Genomic DNA, 23,729 nt, shown 5'->3' on the forward strand with positions numbered 1-23,729 from the left:
TATAGATTTTAATTTTCTGAAATATGTCGAAATTTGATGAAAAATGTTTCACGGCTATAAACAGACATCTTATTAATGGTATTTTTTTACTGGGTACCTCAGCTAGTGATTAAAGACTGGGACAGGGTAGAAAGGACTTTAGTCATGTTGCAGGCAATCTCTCTACTGTTGGAGGTGTGATAAAATCTACCCAGCAGTCCTCACTCAAAAGTGGTTGGTGAAGGAAGAGCATCCAACAGTAAAAAACAGCATATAATAAATTTAAAAAATGAAACAAAAGGCAGAGAATATAAGAACTCTAATCTTTGCAAGTCATGAAGAAGGCAACCCATCTAAGAGAGCAGTAACTCAGAAAATAAAAACTGATACAGGATACAGAAAACTTTTAGTCCACTTGAAAAATGGATGGACAACTGATAACTGGAAATCAAAAAGAAAACAAACAAAAAAAAAAGAACAAATCTTTTATTTGTTTCAGTCATTAGACTGAGGCCTTGCTGGGGCACCATCTTGTAGAACTTTTAGTTGAATGAATTGAACCCAATACTTACTTTCTTTTTAAGCCTAGTACTTATTCTATCGGTCTCTTTTGCCGAACTGCTAAGTTACAGGAACGTGAACACATCAACATCAGTTGTCAAGCAGTGAGGGGACAAACAGAGAACCAAGGACACACACACAGATATATATATATATATATATATATATATATATATATAGAGAGATATATATATATGATGGTTTTCTATCAGTTTCCATCTACCAAATCCACTCACAAGGCTTTAGTCAGCCCAAAGCTTGAGTAGAAGACACTTGCCCAAGGTGCCATGCAGTGGGACTGAACTCAGAACCATGTGGTTGGGTGCCCTCCAAGTTCATTATTATTTTACAACTTGGTTCAAATAAAAAGCTCAACAAACATATTTAGTTGTCGTTCTGTTATTTCTTTGTTCCTGTACATCCAAGCTGCACCTAATGATTGTCAAAGATTATAGTCTACAATGTATAACAACAACATTAAAAGCTAGATCATGTTTCTGCTTTGAAGTAATCAACAGCTCTTATCTTCTAGAAGTGATCTGAGAGGTGGATGTAATCCAAAATTTTTCATGCACCAATTTCTCAACAAATAAAAGGTCTGTTTTGAAACAAGTGAACACCTGGCATTTCATCAACACACTCCAAAATAACTTAATTCTTTAGAAATAGTAAACAACAGCCAGGCATTTGGCTGTCCAAAATACTACTGATATTGTGAATTAGTCAATATATTTAACAAAACCGAATCATAAGTTTATGAATCATCAGAACTGATGCATTTTGGAAGCTGAGAAAAATAAAAGATCAAAGAATTTGGGGGAACTTTTGTTTTCCAAAATGGAGTATTGTTTCTACATCTATGATGGCACCTGTTCTATTTAATCAGAGAAGTAGAGCTAGTAATGGTACACAAACTAACTCTTGCCAGGGTTTTCTTGTGTAGTTAGCTGACCAATGTCTTAATAGTAAGATATGAGTGGTACCTAAACAGATTCCTAGTTCTTTTTTACATAAATTACTAAGATGGTAGTTCTAGTAGAGGTGGAAATAAATTGGTTTCATGTAGAAGTGAAGTTAAAAGGATAACTAAAGCAGTCGAGCAAACACCTCAGGAGCAAGTAAAAGCAATGCTGTCTTTACTCAGTTGCCCTTCACATCAAAGTTTAATATGGTTACTAGATTTTGGTAGTTCCAAGTTGTAATGATTCACAAGAACTGACTGGATGGGAGTATTAATATTGATATGAAATTAGAAGACCATATGGTTTTTTCAGTGACACAATGTGAAAATAGTATGATAGAAAGGAGCATAAAAATCTAAGAAACAGGCTCGGTAAGACTGAGGAAAAGAGAGGAGTAAGGTAAAGTGTGAGCTTACTAGAAGAAGTGACAGATGTCATGGGTATGTAACATGGAGGAAAAACAAAAGCAAGAGGTTTGCCAATGTTTTATGGGAAGAGGATCAGAGGCATGGGATGTTCCATATTGCAAAGTAACGTGCCAGTGTGAACCAAGGCATTAGTTGTGGAAAGAGTGATTTGTTCAACTAAACACTTCATAGCGGAGCCCCAGCAAGGCCACAGTTCTATGACTGAAACAAGTGAAAGAAGATAAAAAAGAACATGTTGGAGAAGACGTGTCCAATTTATGCAAACATAAACATGGATGTATGCTGTATGACAATGACAGTGATTAATAAATCTGAAAGGACTGCAAGCTATGTAATGTCTGTACAGCAACATAAATATAACTAGTTACCTTGAAAATGTACTTATTTGAAGACTGAAGCCATTTTAAGTTTATAAATCTTAAGAAGTCTCTGTAAGAAAATCCAAGCCACCAACCCAAGCAATAAGCTGACGTCCAATTAATTCAACCAGCTAGGAATAATGATATAACCCTTTAGCATTTAAACTGGTTATATCTGGACCAATATAGTCTACCTGTTTTATGTCCAAACTGGTCAGATCTGACCTCTCACACCTACCTAACTATGTCAATGTAAAAATAAGCAATCACATCATCAAAATCTCAAAGCTGTGAGATAATGCATGATTAATTCAAAACAATGCAAATAAATAAGCATTACATTTGACAGAGTAATCTGAATGCTACAGGGTTAAATCAGTCATGTGAAACCTGCAGTCTGCATGACTTTCTCAATGGAACACTTAATGGAAAATTACCTTTAATGTCTTCAATAGTGTGACCTGCCTGATGAACCATGCCCCAAGCAGCTCACTTCACAAAAAAGGTTGCTTGTGCTTGACTAAATCTTTGGTCAATCAGGTCGCTGTCAAATAACTGAGTGAATTGCACCATTATTTGTAATCAAAAGTATCCATCACTTTGGCAGTAGACTTTAATAACTTTGAGATGAAGAAACTAGTGGGGATTGAATAACACATGTTAATGAACCATTTGCTAATTATTAAGTACTATTTCTCTTTGTAACATTGAGTTATTCCTATGTAGTTGTAGTACCTATTTTACCGCAAAGCAAGTATAAACATATTAGTAAGAGAGAGATCCAAACATAAATAAGATCAACTTTTGGATCTCTTCCAATCAGCTCCATCATATTAAGTCTCCATATACTGCTCTCTCTCTCTCTCTCTCTCTCCTTCTCATCCATCGTTCACTACATCTTTTTTTCTATGTGCCTCTCTAATGCTACTCTCTTTCCTACCTCTCACTCACTTGTGTAAAAATAAAATAAATAAAAGATGGTGTTTCATAATCTATGTCCATATTCAATTCCACCCTTTACCCTCACACTTCTCTATTGTTAGTAATCATTCTCCCACCCTAATCTTTCATTACTGACATCTATTACACCCATTCTCTCACCACCACCCATCATCATCTTGCACATTACTCCCTCCTCTAGCACTCGTTTTTGACATCTGTCACCCACTCTTCTCAACAATCTCTTTCTCCACTCTCTCTTATTTGCACTCCTATCACCCTCTCTTCTCCCCTCATATCACTCTCTTCCTCCACTACACCACGGATGCTGACAGTTATCATATAGGTTTCTATCTCCCTCCCCCCACTCTCCTTCCTCTCATTCCTATGATTCTGATTATTTTCCACTACTCTTTCTCCTATCTTGCTTTGGCTCTCTTTCATCACTCACTTTATCTGCAAAGGACAACATAAGCCAGAGAAAACTCTTGGGTCTTGCCAGGGACAAGACACCCTCTCTGGTGCCAGTGCCACAATAAAATGTTACCCGATACACTCTACAAAGTGGCTGGTCATGCAAAAGGGTATCTAGACATGGAATCTGTGCCACAAATGAAATGTATGAGTTAGATGTGTCCTTGACCAATCTAAGAAGGCAGTTATTCCAATTAAGAGCAGGGCCATAATGACCTGTCTAACCCATGCCAGCATGGAAAAGCAGATGTAAAAGTTGCTGATGATGATGATGTCAATGTATATTGAGTAATTTAAGACATGTTTTAGCTGACATTCTAAATATGACTTTAAACAGCGTCTGGTTGTGGGACTCTGGTTTGAGAGTTCCATGGTTTTTGAAGAGTGTGGAGTGGTAGCACCTGTCGGGGTCCCAGCTGTAGTTAAATAGCATGTAACCAGCTGAGTCAGGGTACATTGAAATCATAGGTAGCAACATGGTGGATGCGACCTATTTCAATAGATGGACTTATTGAGCCAATGATGACTGTCACTAAATGCTGATCGGATGAACAGACAGCAAACTGTCAATGGCCAAGATCAACCAGTTTAGTTAGTAAACAGCAGCTATTATCTGTAGTTATTGTGTGCACAGATGAAATATTTCAGCTAGCAAAAAAAAAAAAAAAACCACTGTGACTAAAATTCTGACTAGACATTCATGCCTCATTGCTCAATCGGGACATTTATTATGGAAAGGTTACATTGGTTCAAGCAAGCTGCCCGACCTGAATAATCGCTCAGTGTCCAATACGCTTGTTGACTCAGCTAACCATGCACTCATTAAGTAAGGACCAATTAACAAACAACATTTCCATCCCTTTAAAAGCACAAAGAGAAGGGACAATCATTGATAAGTTAGCTTAATCAGTGATATACATACATCTATTTCAGTGAAATAATTAAGGTAACCAAACGCTGAAAATGCTTAATGAAAAAAACAACAAAAAAAAAAAAACAGCAACATTTTACAGCTATATTGCAGTTTTATAATGGTTTGAGTCCTTAACCCTTTCGATACCAATCCACCTGAGATTGCCTCTTGTTCTATAATACAAGCTTCGTCTTTTAAAGCGATCTAATATCTTCCATCAAAATTTCATGTGAATTTATGATCTAAACATCACATTAATAAAGACAAAGTTATTCTACTAAATTTTCCATTATTTTCAGAATTGATTGAAACAAAAGCAAAGCATTTCAACAGAAATATGGTAACAAATGGTAATGGTTAAATGCTTTCCTAGATAAATAGTTTGTCTATGTAATTAGATAGCACTACATACAGATGCTCATCAAATAAGCTATTCTGCTAGATAAGAAAAAAACTGATGATACAAAGAAGACTAATATATTATTGACACTTTGGGTCAGTATCTTCTACTACAGCCCCAGGTGGATCAATATCCTGTGAAAAGATTTGGTAGATAGAAACTGAAAGAAGCCTGTCATGTATGTTTGTGAGAATGTACTCACACGCATGCATGTATGTATTGCTGTCTTTTTGCCTTGACATCACATAGTAGTTAACAAGTGTCGCTGTCATGTAAGCAGTGTCCTTGGTTTCCAATCTTCCAGGAAAACATGTCTGGTTATGGGGAAATATTACTTTAACTAGAAACAGATGAGGGCTAGTGATAAGAAGGGCATCTGGCTGTAGAAAATTCATCTCAACAAATTTCATCCAATCCTTGCAAACATGGAAAAGTGAATGTTATGATGATGATGACGATGAGAGGAAAATTTTTGATCCGATTTAGTATTAGGAATTTAAATATGAAGACACCTGTCCCCAGATTGAACTATTAACAGCTTTTGGCTCTTGGTCAATGATGGGACTCAGAAACTTGGTAGAAATGGTACAGCACTAAACTAAAAAACAGAAAAGCCAAGTTTTGATGGGAACATCTTCTCAGTGGTGGTATGATAAAACGTATGCAGTCCATACCTCTATAATCACTGACCATGTAAACAGTATTGAATTGTAAACTTCTAACAATCTCCAGAACATTTCATAATCCATTTATTACATGTATGAATGAGAAATTACACCCTCTCATTCAACATGCACACAAGTACGTACACACACACATTTATAATTCAAAATTTGAAATGTCATTACACAAAATTTCTAGGTGGGTTGTCATTAGATGATCTAAACCCTAATATGTAATATATATATATATATATATATATATATATATATATATATATATATGTATGTATGTATATAATGTATGTATGTATTAACTGAGTGGATGTAGGATTGCTACCAGTGAGTTTAGAGTTCCATGTGAAGCATTTAATCTATGTAAGATAATGCAGAAGTTGCGAGTAACCACAATGGTGAAATGTACATATGGAACAAATGATAAACTTGCATTTCTCATATAATTCCTCATGATGAACAATGTTAGAAGGGGAAAAAAATGACAAAAAAATGCAGATTAACCTGCTCTGTGTTCAAAATAGCAAAATTATAGAAATGAAGATTAAAACATTAAAAAAAAATCACAAAAAAACAAAATACAAAAGATATATATGAGAATTAGTTCAAACAAACAGAAGTGTTGCAAGAATAAAGAATAGTTTAAAATCAATCAAGAAAAGCCATGTTTTCATGAAATGGAATCGAATTTTCATGCATCGTCAATGTAAAACATAGAAACATAATTGTTGATTTTCAAGTTGATTAGTTGCTTTGTTTTGTGTCAACAAATAAACAAACAGCTCCTCCTCTAATGAAAGAGGGATGAAACTGTTGGGGGAATGGAAAAAAAAAAAAAAAATGATGAAACATCAGGTTGGCAGACACTAATCATGGAAACAGATGGAAAGACATTATAAACCAATATAGACACCTACCTTTTTAGAAAACATTTTAGTCCACGACCTTCATCACCCAAACACATTCAGCAACCAGAACTTGGGGTGTTTAATGTTGATGTGAAAATGGTAAATCCTTGGTACCACTTCATATAACCTTGCTTGCCATTACTTTTTAAAATATGACTAATTTTAGATAGGGAAATGTCAATAAGCTCAAATAAGCTCTGCTTTAAAACTAGCTTTTGCAACTAGTTATCAGTCTGTGCTGGTTATATCCCTGGCTCACATGATCCTTTTCGCAATAGTAATCCAGTGTGGAAAGAAACTTAGATGTGAATAATCCAAGAGCTGATTAGTAATGAAATCTTCCACTGGCAGATAAAGATGAGCCACATAATATCGGAAAGTTCACTTGACTAGACTGCCGATAGCCAAATGGCATTTTTCAGGGGAATTTTAAATAAAACATAGAAATAAAACTTATAGCGATATATTTATATTTATATTTATATATATATAAAAAGAAAATGGTAAAAGAAAATAGCCCCTTGGCATATGTGGTGGTTTTCATACCCCTTTATTTTCCAGAGATAAAGATTTTTATTTACTTAAAACGGCATTTTTGCGAACCATGCTGGATGTTTCTCTTCCCTTTTTAGAAATCTCTTCCTTCTTTATCAAGATATTTCAGAATGATGTCTGCGGAGAGCTCTAATTTCTCTATCAACATAGACTTTCCTTTCATCTCCACTGTAACAGCATGCTATCTCTGCTCTGTATGTTGTTAACGGATTGCTGTAAATAGGTTTTGATATTAAGCTCATTCCATTCACCTGCTTATCTTCCTTCCTCCAGTTACGTCTCGTACACTTCTAGAAATACTTCCCTAATTTCAAATAAATTCATTGCGAGCTGTTGCAAACTTCCCATCAGTAAATTCTTCGTACTTGTGATGTATTTATTTGCTGTAAATGCCAAATAGGAGAACAGCCATGAATTTCGGAAACCCTCGATGTTAATGAGATCATCAGTGAGAGAGGGAGAACAGCAGGGAAAAAAATAAGCAGCGATGTATCAAATAAGATACATTAACGAGATTGATATTACTTTATTTTAATGATGCTTCTTTCTTTTGACTTGCTTTCTGTTGTTAAACTGGCCTGAGACTTTCCCCACTAAAATCAATGTGGAAAAAAAAATGAGGGAAAAAAAAAAGATTGACACCAAACTTTAATAAACTAAATTCTTGTTTGCCCAGCCATTTATTTTCTTCCTTCTTTCTTCAAATATCTATATATAAATGTGTGTGTGTGTGTATATATACAAATGCATAAATTTATATATATACACACACATACATATATACATTTCCACTTCAATTTTTAGATCAATGATTTCATCCTTATCTGTGTCGGTTCATCCACAATTCCACAGGCAAATACAAGCATCACTGCTGTTCTCAAATACTTCCTGTTGATTACACGGCGGTCTGATCTGTCACAGATTTGGAATTCATCTTCATCATTGAGATTTCGGTGTAGATGTGGAGAACAATTCTTCAAATGAACAGGTTAATGGAACTTCTAAGCTCTTGCCAAAATAATACTTTCCATCATCTTCAAGAGAGTCGGAAATTCCTGCTTCACACTGACGACTATTTCGACATTAACATTTCTTGATAAATAACCTCAAAATATTTCGATAATATTTCTAGAGAGAAAATTTTGTTTGGTGGGGTTTTATTAGTTAAGTACTCCAAAATAATTTAATGGTGTGGAATCAAATTGCAGCCCACCAAGATGATCGTAGGAGGCATATGGATTTTTAATAAAACTTCCAAGACTTCACACCAATGATGTCGGTTGGCACTGAATTCATTGTGTAAATTCTAGCTATGTGATATATATTCTCTCATAAACACCAATATATAGATCCTCTTGATGTAGACCAAGAAAATCTGGAGACTGCAATGAAACAGCAAGCATCATGGAGTCTCATCTAAAGCGCGCACACACTTTTCAGTAGCGGACATGCTTCAGTGGTTTCTTCCACACGCTGTTATCGACACAAAAATGAACATTCCCTATTAGTAGTAGTAATAACAATAGTAGTAGTAGGAGGAGTAGGAGTAGCTACACATACCCAGCAACTGCTCGTTATAAATATTAAAAAGCATTTTTTTTTTTTTCCTTTTTAAACATTTTCACTATTAAGGGTACAAGTGAAAATTGAACCACGCATGAATTAAGCGTGATAATATTTCTGGACACCTGTCGATCTCAAAATCACACGACTGCAACAGCTGAAAGGTAATCAATCACTCCTTGGTCTGCTTCTGTGTCTTGGGCCATACACTGCCTCTGTCCCCAGAGGCTGGTCAGGTAACACAGGTCGGTTGCTCAACTGATTTGGATGCGAGACAGGTGAGCGTGCAGCAAGTAGTGCTGCTTCCTTTGGTAGAATCACCTACAACCCTAGTTTGTCTGAAGTTGACTCAAGCTGAGACATCCATACTAACCTTTGTTGAAGTGGATGAGGCTGACTCCAGCTTTCTTCGTTTCGCTTCTAAAAAGACAAAAGACAACATACAAAGTAATTAAAAAAAGCAAACAAATATCATACATCAATACTCACACATGCATACACATATTCATACATGTACAGGGCGACCCAAAAGTTCTGTTACATTTTTTGAAGTTTAGTTTAACATAAAAAGTGGCAATTTTATCATTATTTCATATCATTTTAAAGATTTTGTTGTCTTCTTTTGGGTTCTGAACTCATCTTTTAGCTAAGAGATATAGTCTTATCCAAAATTAGAATGGAACATGAATGATCAGCTGTAATTGAGCTACATCAAACTGCCAAGTTGCCATCAGAAATTTTGAACCTTCTCAATTGGCCAAAAATGAAGTGAATGTTCATCTATCAAACCATCAATTGATTCAAAGACAATGGAGGAGTACAAGGTTGAGGGAGAACACGACATCCCAGGTTCCTGAAAATCATCACTTCCAGAGTTCACAGAAATCCAAAGCACTCCATCAGAAAGATGGCTGCTGAGCTGGGAGTTTCAAGAGAATTTTTGAGGCAAGTTGCCAAAAGTGACTTGGGACTTGCTTCATTGAAACACTGAAAAGTTCACAGCCTAACAACTGTTTCAAAGGGAAAGAGACTTACAAGAAGTTGTGCACTGCTTGAGTGGCTCGATACTCACGGCTTGGAGACTGCTCTGCACAGACAAGAAGTTGTTCACTGTTAAAGAAGCTCACAACAGCCAAAATGACAAGGTTCTTGCGGAAAACACTCAGTCATGTCCAGAGGATGCCAGAAATATCCACCACACTCAAAAACCCTTATCTGTGATGGTTTGGGCTGGAGTGTCTTTGATGGGGAAAACTCTTACTTTTGTTTCTGAAGGAGTCAAAATCAAAGCTGCAAGCTATGAAAAACTCATTATTAAGCCTATGGTGATACATTTGAGCTAAGAATTGTTCAATGGTGGCCCCTTTCTCTTCCAGTAGGACGGAGCACCTGCCCACAGGACACAGAGGTGGGTTAGCAATAATGTCCCAGATTTTTTGTCCAAGGGAAAATAGCCTCCCTCAAGCCCAGACCTCAACTCAATAGACTTTAGCATTTGGTTCATCTTGGAGACCAATGCTTGTGCTAAATCTCATCATTTAGTAGTGGATTTAAAGAGGTCTCTGCAGTGTGAATGGAATAAAATACCACTAGAAGTCTTCCAAGCCGCTGTTGAAGCAGTGCCTGGTAAACTTAAGGCTGTAATAAAAAAAACGATATGGATTTATTGAATAATGTTTCTGTTGTAACATTGCTGAAAATGTTAAAAACTAGTGTGAAAGTTTTCAAGTAAATTGGTTCAGATTTGGCTGAAATATGTTGTTTAATCTTTGTAACAGAACTTTTGGGTCACCTTGTACACACAAAACAAATCCAAACTGATTAACTACCTACAACAATACAAAAATATTTTTGAGAGTAATTTGGTTTACTAATCAACTATATTTGCTTTTAATTGATTAATCAGATATGATAATAGTTCTCTATGGTTCATGAAAAAACATGTAGTAGATGAAAAAAATTAAGACATTTTCTCAACCACAATCTATTTGATAATGCAAATATATAATTATTGTCTTCAGTTGAAACATCAAAGGAAAGGTTAACACAAGCTGTATCATTAAATAATGTTTGTAGTTTGTTTTCCTTGTCTTTGATGTGTTGTTGACACCTGTATTCTTATCAATTGTCTAGAAGCTATGAAGATGGTTAAGAAATACCAATTGGAACACTGTGTCAATAACATAAGACAAAGAACATCCTAAAATTCATCATCAACATCATTTTAAAGTCCACTTTTCCATGATTGTATGGGTCAGACAGAATTTGTTACAGCAGATATTTTTCTACAGCAGGATACCCTCCCTGACATCAACCCTTACCTGTTCCCAAGCAAGGTAATATTTCCCCTTTGTTTTTTGCAGAAAACTGGAAACAAACAAGATCGCTTGTATGATGGTGATGCTCATTTACAATCATTATATCAGAATAAGTGTACGCATGCACGCACACATCTGGCAGCCTCACTAGCACTGGAGGACCAGGAATTGTACAGGACATTTGGTTGAAAAGTCAACAGGCGTAGGAGTGGCTATGTGGTAAGTAGCTTGCTTATGAATCACATGGCTCTGGGTTCATTCCCACTGCGTAGCACCTTGAGCAAGTGTCTTCTACTATAGCCTCAAGCCAACCAAAGCCTTGCGAGTGGATTTGGTAGACGGAAACTGAAAGAAGTCCGTCGTATGTATGTGCGTGTGTGTCTGTGTTTGTTCCCCCAACATCGCTTGACAACTGATGCTGGTGCATTTACATTCCCGTAACTTAGCGGTTCGGCAAAAGGGAATGATAGAATAAGTACTAGGCTTAAAAACAATAAGTCCTGGGGTCGATTTGCTTGACTAAAAGGCGATGCTCCAGCATGGCCACAGTCAAATGACTGAAACAAGTAAAAGTGTAAAGAGTAGGGAATGTGAACAGCAACATCAGTTTCCATTCAAGTGGTAACAAGCGAAGACACACACACACACAAAACCACCACCACCATCTTCATCATCCTTTAATGTCTGCTTTCTATGCTGGCATGGGTTGAAAGGTTTGACCAGAGCAGGCAAGCTGCACCAGATTCCAGTCAGATTTGACTTGGTTTCTATGGCTGGATGCCCTTCTTAATGCTAACCACTTAATAGTGTGTGTTAGGTGCTTTTAACATGACACTGGCACAAGTGCTTTTACATGGCACTAGCATGAGTGCTTTTTAAATGGCACTGGCATATGATTCTTCCAGGCCAATCCTCTTTACCAGAGGATGTAGTCTTCACACTTCTGTGAAGGACAGCTTTCTTTGATTATAGCAAGACGCCATATTTTTTTTCTCTGCTTTTTATTTTTCTTTGCTTTTTTTCTCTCTGCTTTTTTCTTTCTGTGGAAGAGCATAGGCTCGAAACGTTAAAGACTTTTTCAATTCCCGAGCGTTATACTAATACATCTGTTTGATTTCTACACCACCTGTCTTCGTCTTTTGTTTTGTTGTGAATTCTCCCTATATATATATATATATATATATATATATATATATATATATATATATATATATATATATAGCCACAATAGGTTTCCATAGTTTCTGTCCACAAAACCCACATGTCATACCATGGTTGCAGTATAGTTTAGTCCTTGTGTAGATTTGTTTTAATTCCTACTAGAAACGCTACATTTCTTTTTATTTTGAAACAAATAAATTGAAACAATACAACAAAACCAGGATTTAACCCTTAAGCATTCAGATTACTCTGTCAAATGTAATACCTTTTTTAACACATTGTTTTGAATTCATCATGCATTATCTTATAGCTCTGAGGTTTCAATGATGTGATTATTTTCAGAATGTCAGTGTAGGTTAGCTGTAAGAGGCTAGACACAACCAGTTTGAATGTAAAACATGAAGAATATTTGGGCCAGATTTTACCAGTTTAAATGCTAAAGGGTTAAATTTGGATCACATCAACCACTTTGTTAGCATATTTCTGTTGAAATGCTTTATCTTTGTTTCAGTCACTTTTGGAAACAACTAAGAACTCAGCAAGACTTTGAGATTATTAAAATTGGTGTTTGAAGCATAAACAACATGGAATTTTGATAGGTTTAACCTTTTAGTGTTCATATTACTCTGTTAAGTATCTTTTACTCTCTTTTACTTGTTTCAGTCATTTGACTGTGGCCATGCTGGAGCACCACCTTTAGTCGAGCAAATCGACCCTAGTACTTATTCTATTGGTCTCTTTTGCCAAACCGCTAAGTTAAGGGGACGTTAACACACCAGCATTGGTTGTCAAGCGATGTTGGTGGGGGGGGGGGGGCGCAAACACAGACACACACACACACATATATATATATATATATATATATATATACACACAACGGGCTTCTTTCAGTTTCTGTCTACCAAATCCACTCACAAGGCTTTGGTCGGCCTGAGGCTATAGTAGAAGACACTTGCCCAAGGTGCCACGCAGTGGGACTGAACCCGGAACCAAGTGGTTCGTAAGCAAGCTCCTTACCACACAGCCACTCCTATGCCTAATATTTTCTTATTCAAATTGTTTTGAAATCCATCATGCATTATGTTATAGTTCAGAGGCATCGATGATGTGACAGGTTATTTTTAGAATGCCAGTGTAGGTTAGGTGTAAAAGGCTAGATATGGCCAGTTTAACTATAAAACAAAAAAGAATGACAATACTAACCCCGGTCATCAGGATGTTTCGGAGAAGTTTCTACACTTCGTCGATGCTGGTTACAACTTCCTCCTCCAGACGCTACCATAGTTGAAGGTTTCTCATTGTATCTGCTACTGCTACTGCTGCTACTACTTCCAATGTCCTTCTCCTTGTAGTAACTGTCTTTAATCTTTTTCTCTTCGTATTTCTCGTCATCCTTCTCCTGTTTACGCAGTTTTTTCTCTTCAGACTTCTCTTTGCTGGTCGTCTTCTCCTTTGATCCGCTCAACCTTTCTTTCGTGACAATCTTTTCTTCATGACTTTTGCTGTGTCTCTTCTCCTCTTTATGCCGGTTCTCTTTGTCACTATTTTTCTCGGGTGACCTTTCTTTGCTAGTCCCTCTCTCTTTTAAAGGATTTCTCTCTTCTTTCAAGGCACTAAAAGAAGAAATAAAATTTTCATTTTTTTCCCCCCTTGGAATTCTATAAAATATTACCATACCATGGATGAGACATGGTAAATGAAAGGAGCAAAGCTTCTTTTAGAAAACCTTTCCTGTCTCAAAGTATTTTTTCTCTACTTCATTCATACACTTAAGAAATCACAATGATTAACAAGGTACTGAAAGACCAATCACAGCACCAGGTCATTCATGATAAGACAACAGCTCTCACACAGCTTAAGAACACACTTAAGACAGCTTTCTTTTGTAACCAGTAAGAGCCCACAAAAAATTAATGTATTTTATTAGTTCGACTTGATGAATTAAACTCTTCCTAAGGGTACAAATTTGGTTGAAGGAGGTGATAGGTTCTACCAAGTTGATTTCATCTAGGAACAAGCCCTTAAATGTAGGGTTTTTACTAGTGACCTTAAACACAACCAAAAAAAAAAAAAAAATCTAAATAGTGATCCACCAATATCAGCTACTGAAGAAAACATCATCAGACAGAATTTTATTGATTCTCAATTGTTGAAGAACAAGTACATAAAACATTTAATTATACAAAATTAACATGGCAGTGAGTTACCCTTGGACAAAATTCACTGGTTTGATTTTATGTCCATTTTTTTCATGCTAGCATGGGTTAGATGAATATATATTACTGACATTTCACAGTTAATCACAATTCATTTTTTAAATAAGGGATTTTTTTTTTATGCCACATGTCTTCAGAAATCCAGAATTGAGAAATAGTTGTTGGCAGGGGAATAATCAAATGTTTTTAGCTCAACACTTTTCATATAAAGACATGGAATGTAAATATACATGCATACACACACACAAATGTGTGTCTGTGAGAGTGATGGGTTTTCTACAGTCTAATAAATTCATTCATTTTACATTTTGTTTCATTCTTCTTGGTTCAGTGTTCAAGTCCAGCTATAGTTGATAACATTAAATATCAATAATACACTAAGTTCAATTCAACCAATTACAAGCTTTCACCTTTGTTGCTACATTGATTTAAAAAGGTAATAAACTATTATAACAAACACCATAATTATCTGTTATGTATCTAAATTTACATTTCTACATAAAATGTTCTGGGTCATGATGCCCTGAAGAACAACTTTGAACATACAAATCAGAGAAGGAGCTTCTATATCAGACATGGGCCACCTTTTCTGAGAAGTGGGCTGCATGAGACTTAACTCATCACCAGCCTGGTTACACTACTAAAAGAAATTCAAGGTAATTTTTCCTTGATGTGCCATTCAGTAAGTCCTGCATGCCACAGTTTGACCATAACTGTTCAACATGATAGCTCTACTCACTAGAAACAGCAGCCAAATCTCTCACAAATCACACCATACCAGAACACACTGGACAACAGGGCTGACCTGTGACTAAACAACTACTTTGCATAGATCTACATTCTCAAAAATATTATAAATGAATAAAAATTTAAGCACACAGACAGTTTAAAATTCAAGATGGAGCTCTGACATTGTGTTAGGTTTTTTTTTATCTAAATCATTAGGAAGTGATTTTTATTGGAGAAATCTACTTATTGGAACCTAACTATCAATATCATTAAAACAAGCAAATATTTACCTGACACTAGGTTTTTTATCAAAATCATTTTTCTTGAGGTCAGCAGCGAGATTTGGTTTAGATCTTCCTTCCACAGCAGGTTCAATCTTATCAACTTTCTTGTCGTTTTTCTCCTTCTTAATCTCTTTGATTTCTTTTCCATCACGGGTCTTATCTACAAATGTAAACCAAAATTAATATGCATTTTGTGTGTGTGTGAGAGAGAGAGAGAGATTGAGAGTGTGTGTGCATGTGAGAGAGACAGACAGTCAATGTATGCATGCTATTAATATTTACATATGACTTAGTAATTCAGGTGTTGGGCTCACTATCATAATGTCATGGGTTCAATTTCTGAGCTGGGCAGCATGTTGTGCAAGGCACTATATTCTATGTTGCACCAGTCTGCTCAACTGTAAATAAGGACTAGCCTTGGACTGGTACAGCCTTCCCACCCACTAGCTGTTACATCCTGAATGTTCTACTGGGTGAAGAGTGGGAAGGCCGAGATGGTATTTCAAGCACAACCCAACAACTATAGTAATTCAGTATCACCCAGCAGAACACCTTAATCTTTCCATTTATTTCATATCGTCATGACAAGGCTACTTTCTTGAACCCAAGTGCTGATGTACAAGATGAAGTTAAAATTAAAATTGCTACAGTTGAATGATGCCAATGATGTAAAAGATTCTACAATAGCAGATGAATGAGCATCAAACATTTAAAAGTGACTGACTGATAGATATGGTAATCAAACAGGTGAGTTATAACATTTGAAATTATACTTACTTTCCATTGATTTTCTGGAAATGTCATGTTTGGATGAATGTGAAGTACTTTTTGTTTGATTCTTTGGCTGAAATTTATTCCAAAGTATATTAATTATACATATTTGCTGTCATTATTAATTGTTGTTTATTATTTATTTCACAGTGTTACATATAATTACAGGAACAAACTTTTTACAGTTGGTTGTTCATAATGCTTATCAATCAACCGTTAAGTAACATTGGCACCTGCTTATCAACCACAGAGATGAATAATGGAAACAAGATATATGTGCCTACCCATGGATAAAACACAATCAAGTAGTAAACTTCCCATCATTTATATATCAAGATTGACTATGCTTCCATGCATGTTCACCACTCACTGCATTCCCCTCAATCTCCCAGCCACTCTCCTCTGCACTCATGAACTAACAGCTTACCTACCCACTCAACCAGTCCAATCCACTGGACCACCATCCCCCACCTACATTTAGCAAGACATCTGCTCCTGTCGCTCTATCATACTATAACCTCTCATCACCTGGCATAAAACCACCTCCCTCAACACTACTCATTTGAAGAGTTTTATCTTGTGAGTTACCTGGCAACCTCACTAGTGTTGGCGCCATGAAAAAAGCAACCAGTACTCTGTGAAGTGGTTAGTGTTAGGAAGGGTATCCAGCCATAGAAACCATGCCAAAGCAGACATTGGAGATTAGCTCAGTCTTCTGGTTTGCCAGCTCTAGTCAAACCATCCGATCCATGCCAGCATGGAAAACAGACATTAAGTGATGATGATTTCTCATTTAGTCAGGAGGGAAGGCAGTGACCATGACACTTTACAGGACCTCCAAGACTGGTGGGAAAATATAGTTCAAATGCTTGCAACTGTTAGACTCCACTAAAGACACCGAAGGTGCCATGTGGTGCTGTTAAACCAGGTGATGGATTAAGTCCACCACCCAAGTAAGCCATGGTGGGATTTGAACTCAGAAACAAGAATCTAATTCTGTTATTTCCAGTTTAATAATATCCTTTTAATAAATTTGTAGTGGAAATATTTACCCACATTGTGCTTATCTGAAAATGATATCAAAAACTTTCAAACATTACCTGTACACAGTGAAGAAAACCCTCAGAACCCGTGGAAGAGGAGACCCAGGAAGACAGAGATATCAAAAGGATTAAGCAGTAACATCATCATCAGTTAACAGCGGTTGTTCTTGCTGGCATGGGTTGGGCAGTTTGACAAGGGCTGGCAAGCTAGAAGACTGTAACAGACTCTAGTCTGATTTGACATGGTTTCTATGGTTGGATGCCCTTCCTAATGCCAACCATTCCGAGAATGTGATGGGTGCATTTATGTGCCACCAGTATCTGCCACAACTGCAATTTTACCACCACAACTGTGATTATACACACACGCACACACATACAAATACATATATACACACATATATAAACACATACATATATACATGTACATGCATCCTTTAGATAATTTCTCTGATAACATCAAATTCATTACAACCTTATTACTAGCTACTATATAAAAGCTCCTATGTTACCCACTCTCTTTTCCCCAAAACAATATTTACAACAGAAGTAAATATACATTTGACTGACAGAAATTAACAACTGAAACATCTTATTACTTACAGCTTCTTTGTTTTTGATATGAAATTCATGTTCAGGAACCCACATAGATTTTTTATTTTTCAGTTGACCAGAATAACTGGAATAAAAATTAAAAAAATTTTAATTATCGCCTTCCTACATGGATCAAAATCCATTTCTCTCTCATACACTGCATTTTTGACATGGTTACTAGATAGATGCCCTTCCTATCTCGTACTTCTTTGCAGAGTGTACTCTTAGTGCATATTTATTTTGGCACCAGAACTAGAGAGGTTGCCTTGTCCATGGCAGGACAAAAGAATGCTCCTTAGTGTTGTCTCTATTGTTTTGTCATTAGTACACAAGGACTGTCTTATAGTGGTAGATAGAAGTGAGAGTAATAGAAGAAAATCAGAGCAAAAAAGGAGTGAAAAAGAGTGTTGAAAGAGGACAAGAGTGATAGGAGACTGATAGATAACTGCATGATGATTCACGGTAAGGTGATTGAATAAAAACAGTATGAGTGACATGATGGAGGAAGAGAGAACATGATAGAAGACAAACTTATGGAAGAAGGAGTATTGTAACTGAGAGAGGAGTGAGAATGATGGAAGTCAATGAATGATGGAAGAGGGGGTAATGTGAGAACGACAGACAGAAATGAAGATGGTGATAGTAAGAGAGTGATGAATCCCAACGAGTGATAAGGGAAGGAGTAATGGGGTGAAGAGAGAGAGCGAGTGATGGTAGCAATAAAGGAGAGTATGTAAGAGGGAGATAAATAGAAAGAGATCCAGTGGAATAATCAGGTGGTGTGAGAGAGAATAACAGTAGAGTGGAAGATTGATAGGAGAGGAGTGAACAATAATGAAAACAAGGTCTGGGGACCAGTGCATGGAGACTTCATATAAACATTGCTTAGGAGAGATGAAGGAGAGACAGAGAGAGATAGAGAGAGAGAAAGAGAGAGAGATAGAGAGAGAGAGAGAGAGAGAGAGAGAGAGAGAGTCAATTTGTAGGTATTATACACCTCAACCATCATATGATCATATGTAGTAACATTTGAGGAATAATTAACTATGAAAATAGAAAAAGACCCTATTAGAAATGGCTTTGATTAATGGTAACAAATGTAATTGAACCAATTTCTCTTTGTTAGTAAACAAAAAAAGAACATACTTTAATAAGAAAACTTTTCCCAATTTAAATAAATTTTGTCAAAAGAATGACATCATGTAAAAAAAAAATACTGTATTTACAGGTAAAAATCTGAAACAAAATTAATTATCTCTAATATGAAATGAGTTATTAATCAATATTACATGGTTAGTCGAACATTACTCCGTACAGAACATAGGACCAGTTTACCAGTTTCTTGGCACATATATTCCTCCCTGGACAGGACACTGGTCCGTCACTAATCTGATGAAGGGTGTACAGCAAGTATTTATCTAATGAAGTTGTGGGTTATCATTAATGTAACAACAAGATCTAAATCAATGTTTTGATTTAAATATAAATAAATGATGGAAGGCGTTTTCAGATGGTGTGGTATTCTACAATGGTGGATAGTACAATACAGAGCAAGTTGGTAAGAAAATGGTGGAGTTATTTTAGTGCAATAAAAAAAAATAATCTCACCCCATAGCAAGTGCATAAATGTCCGGACGCTTCTCTTTTTCTTCTTGTCGAATTCTGTTCACTCTTCGCTCTAGTGCTTGACCAAACTGCATTACTCTTGGATAATATGGAAGAATCTAGAAACATTTCATGATAAGCATTTATTGGTATTTAAAAATCACAATTATACATTTCTTTGTTTGTTTCCTCGGAGAGAAAAGATTAGCAGAGTGAGGGATAAGATAGGATTTAATTTAAGTTTGTTGTGCAACTTAAAAGAAACTGAAGAGTAACATTAATTCAATGGAACAAAAATTAGGTAAAGATACGTATGAATGAGGAGAGTTGTGTGAAGTATCATTCCCTAACAGTGGAAGGAACCCGTGGAAGAGGGAGACCCAGGAAGACATGGGGTGAGGTGGTGAAGCATGACCTTCGAACGTTGGGCCTCACAGAGGCAATGACGAAAGACTGACACCTCTGGAGATATGCTGTGATTGAGAAGACCCGGCAAGGAAAGTGAGATCACAGCCGTAGCTTACACCAGTGTCGCACAACCAGCCCATTTAAAAAGTACTTTTGGATTGTCGGGCGACATGCTGTGCTTGAGGAGACCTACTGAGTCAAGTAAATTAATCAAAATCAAATCACATGGAAATTGTAGATGTGGCCGATACCAGTGCTGCGTGACTGGCTCCCATGCTGGTGGCACGCAATAAGCACCATTCATGCGTGGATCGTTACCAGTGCTGCCTGACTGACTCCCTGTGCCAGTGGCATGTAAAAAGCAACATCCGAACGTGGTTGATGCCAGCCCCCCCTGCCCAGATTGGCTCCTGTGCTGGTGGCATGTAAAAAGCACCATCCGATCATGGCTGATGCCAGTGTTGCCTGACTGGCTCCTGTGCTGGTGGCACGTAAAAAGCACCCACTACACTCTCGGAGTGGTTGGTGTTAGGAAGGGCATCCAGCTGTAGAAATATTGCCAGATCAGATTGGAGCCTAGCAAACTGTCTAACCCATGCCAGCATGGAAAATGGACGTTAAACGATGATGATGATGATGATGATGATGATACAAAAGGGAACAGGAGCAACTGATTAAAATATACCTACATATAATAATTTGTTAAAATGAAGAAATTTAATTTAATCATGCTTAAGTCAAGGAACATTTTTTTCACAGCAGTCTATTTCACTAAAAACACTGGAACCATTTCCTGACAGTGTTTCCTTCTAGGGAGCACATTAACCCTTTAGCATTTAAACTGACCATATCCAGCCAAAATATTCTGTTTTTATCCTCAAACTGGTAAAATCTGGCCTTTCATACCTACCCTACAGTGTCATTTTTAAAATAAACAACCACATCATTGGAATCTCAAAGCTATGAAATAATGCATGATTAATTTAATATTATGTGAATACACAAAGCATTACACTTGACAGAGCAATCTGAATGCTAAAGGGTTAAGTTGCAAAATAAGTGCTTTAACAAAATATTACTAAAAAAAATAAACATAAAACAAAACTTTTACTTCTAACAATAATCTTGCACTAACTAGATACAACAGAAATAGAGAAAACAATCTTTACAGAAAGCACTATCACCTTAAATTCCACAGTTTTTATAGTATTTTTATTGAGCACTCATGCATATACGATTTTTAAAAGTTTAAATTTAGCCAGTCCTAGTGCTTCTTGATATCATATATTCATCCAATGTATTAAGAATATCATATCTACCTCAGGTGTCTGGGTGACACCTGATGGATAATGTGTAAATAAAGCAGATATCTAGAAAAAATTTTCATTGTAATAATAATAATAATAATCCTGCAAAGCTAGATACAAACAAAACTAAATATTTACAAGTGTAACAATACAAAACCTTTGTGAGAATTATAAGAGAATTCCTGATTTGAATGTAGTTTCTTGATTCTAAGCAAGCCACCATAGCCTGAAAAGAAAGGATAATTTTGTGAGGCAATGATATGACATACAAAAAAAAAAAAGATATTTGAGATGAGATGTGTTAACAAACTTCAGATAAAATTTTTACAATATAAAGGTACAGTAAAGTATTTTAGGATAATTAGCACACAAACTACAGTTGAGTTTTAACCTGAAGCAATTTATCAAAGTTCAAGGTAAAGTAAATAAATTTGAAGCCTGAATTTTTTTTTTAATCCCAATTGCAGAGGATTATCTTCATAGTTTCATTATACTTAGAGGCTTTTTTTTTTTTAAACCTATACATGTGTGACAAAATGTTTACACGAAAAATCTTTTGTTTTTCTTTTCTATTCTTAATATGTTTGGAGTATCAAAGCTCATCTACGCATGGAATAACTCCACCGTTCTCAACTTCTAATTGAAGACAAAAACTAGACACTAGTTTATATTTTATGGTGACTGGATGGTTGCTAGTCACTGATACCTCCTGCCTTCTTTCCAATAAATAGCTAGCTTCTTAATGAAATGATAAGAACTTCAGAGTGGAGTCATCTTACCAAATTCATCACAAACAAAACAAAATCAAACTGACTCTCTTCAATATCTTTCATGTACTACATTCTCAGAGAATCCTAACTACTTCACCAGTCATTCTTAAGCACAATAATCCCTTGACTATTGCAGGTGTTATGTTCCAAAAACCCCCAAGATAGGTGAAAATCTACGAAATAGAAACAGTACTGTACTGCATCGTCATTATCATTTAACATCTGTCCTCCATGCTAGCATGTTTTTATTATTATTTCTATAATTTGTATGTATTTATTTTATCATAAATGCAAAACAACACCATAGGAGAGCTGACATAAGCTTAAATAATAAACTGCAATAGGTGAACCACGATATGGTAAGGGATAACAGTATTTCAATCCATCCACTATCATTATATTGTTATATCTGATTCCTTATTAAAGACTGGAAAATAGACATTCACAGGTCACTGTTATGAAAGATCAATTAAGACCTGTTGCTTGGCTCTGGCAGAAATCTTGGCTTCTTGAGAGGAGTTGTGAAAGATGTTCTAAATGCAATTATGTCAGCTTGTTGGCTGTTTATTTCTTGCAGTTTGTAGCATGATGACCATTTATATCACTGATGTAAAATGCATGGTATAAGAAGTTTGCTTCCTAGCTATATGGCTTTTGAGTCAGTCCCATTGTATGATACCTTGGACAATAGCCCTGAAGAGACCAAAGCCTTCGAAATGGATTTGGGAGACGGAAACTGCAAGATCCTGTTGTGTGTGTGCGTGTGTGCACACATGCATGCATGTGAGCAAGTATTGACATTGTGTGATAGTAGTAAATGAGTATGACTGTCATTTAAGCAGTGTAATACAGTTTTGATATTCTGTGAAAACATTAGCATGCTAGGAAACAGGTAAGGGTTGGCAACAGGAAAAGCATCTGACCATAGAAAATCTGCCTCAATAAACTGTCTGACCCATACAATCATGGATTGGACAGAGTTTATCAGGCAGAGTGGATGTTAAAAATGATTAGGATTTTCACTAATTAGGGAGGTGACAGCTTGGGATGACTCTTCATCTAAAACATTACTGAATATAGAGAAGAAAATCACAAGATAGCAATATATCTATTATTTTTTTTCTCCCAAAATAAATGGAAACAGCTTGCAGAAGAGGAAGATGTCATCATGATTTAATATCTGGCTTCAATTCTGGCATGGGTTGTGGAAAGAATTGGGGGATCTCCAGATAATGAACATAAACAAGAGAGATCATGAAGGACTGAGATGCATGATGAGAATGTGTGTTGTAGTAGGACCTATCAGATCTAGACCAATATGGAAAAAAAAAAAAAACAGGTGTAAATAATATGATGATGGTAGCAGTGGTGATTATGATGATGATGGTAATGATGCTGTTGTTGCTGATGATGATGCCAAACATATTTATCAGGAATATAACTGACTAAAATATATTTTCAAAATTAGTTTTATTATTGTTTTATACTCACTTTTGTTATTCGGAAATGCCATTTGTGACATACATGTCTGTAGTTTTCGTAATCCAGCTGATCAGCTTTGTTTATGTTATCTGATCCTTTACGGATTACACTGACAAAGCCAGGATAGTTAGCACATTCCTCAAAAAGGGGTTAAAAAAAGACAAAAAAAAAATGAATTTCAATTTTGTAAATGCAATATATTTCAACAGAAGCAAAAAGTTTTTTTAATGTATAAGTGGGTATACAGGTTGGAATTTGAACCTTGAAAAGAAAGAAAAAAAAAAGAGGTAAAACATCCAAAAACCAAGGGTCGTCTAAAACACCAT

The 23,729-nt window shown here is 36.1% G+C and overlaps 1 protein-coding gene across 1 annotated transcript in view; it reads right to left on the reverse strand.

The window, feature by feature from the left end:
• LOC106878851 (THO complex subunit 2) overlaps nt 1-23,729 on the reverse strand; it is a 199,221-nt gene that overhangs the window by 106,692 nt on the left and 68,800 nt on the right. The window contains exons 27-34 of the mRNA XM_052972430.2: nt 23,413-23,541; nt 21,309-21,377; nt 19,440-19,555; nt 17,841-17,916; nt 16,201-16,267; nt 15,430-15,583; nt 13,398-13,807; nt 9,089-9,135 (exon numbers count right to left, since the gene is read on the reverse strand). Coding sequence (XP_052828390.1) covers nt 9,089-9,135; nt 13,398-13,807; nt 15,430-15,583; nt 16,201-16,267; nt 17,841-17,916; nt 19,440-19,555; nt 21,309-21,377; nt 23,413-23,541 — 1,068 coding nt within the window. The remainder of the gene's footprint in view (nt 1-9,088; nt 9,136-13,397; nt 13,808-15,429; nt 15,584-16,200; nt 16,268-17,840; nt 17,917-19,439; nt 19,556-21,308; nt 21,378-23,412; nt 23,542-23,729) is intronic.

Source organism: Octopus bimaculoides, chromosome 13 (genome assembly GCF_046866305.1).
Source record: "Octopus bimaculoides isolate indiv1 chromosome 13, ASM4686630v1, whole genome shotgun sequence".
NCBI classification, from domain to species: Eukaryota; Metazoa; Mollusca; class Cephalopoda; order Octopoda; family Octopodidae; genus Octopus; species Octopus bimaculoides.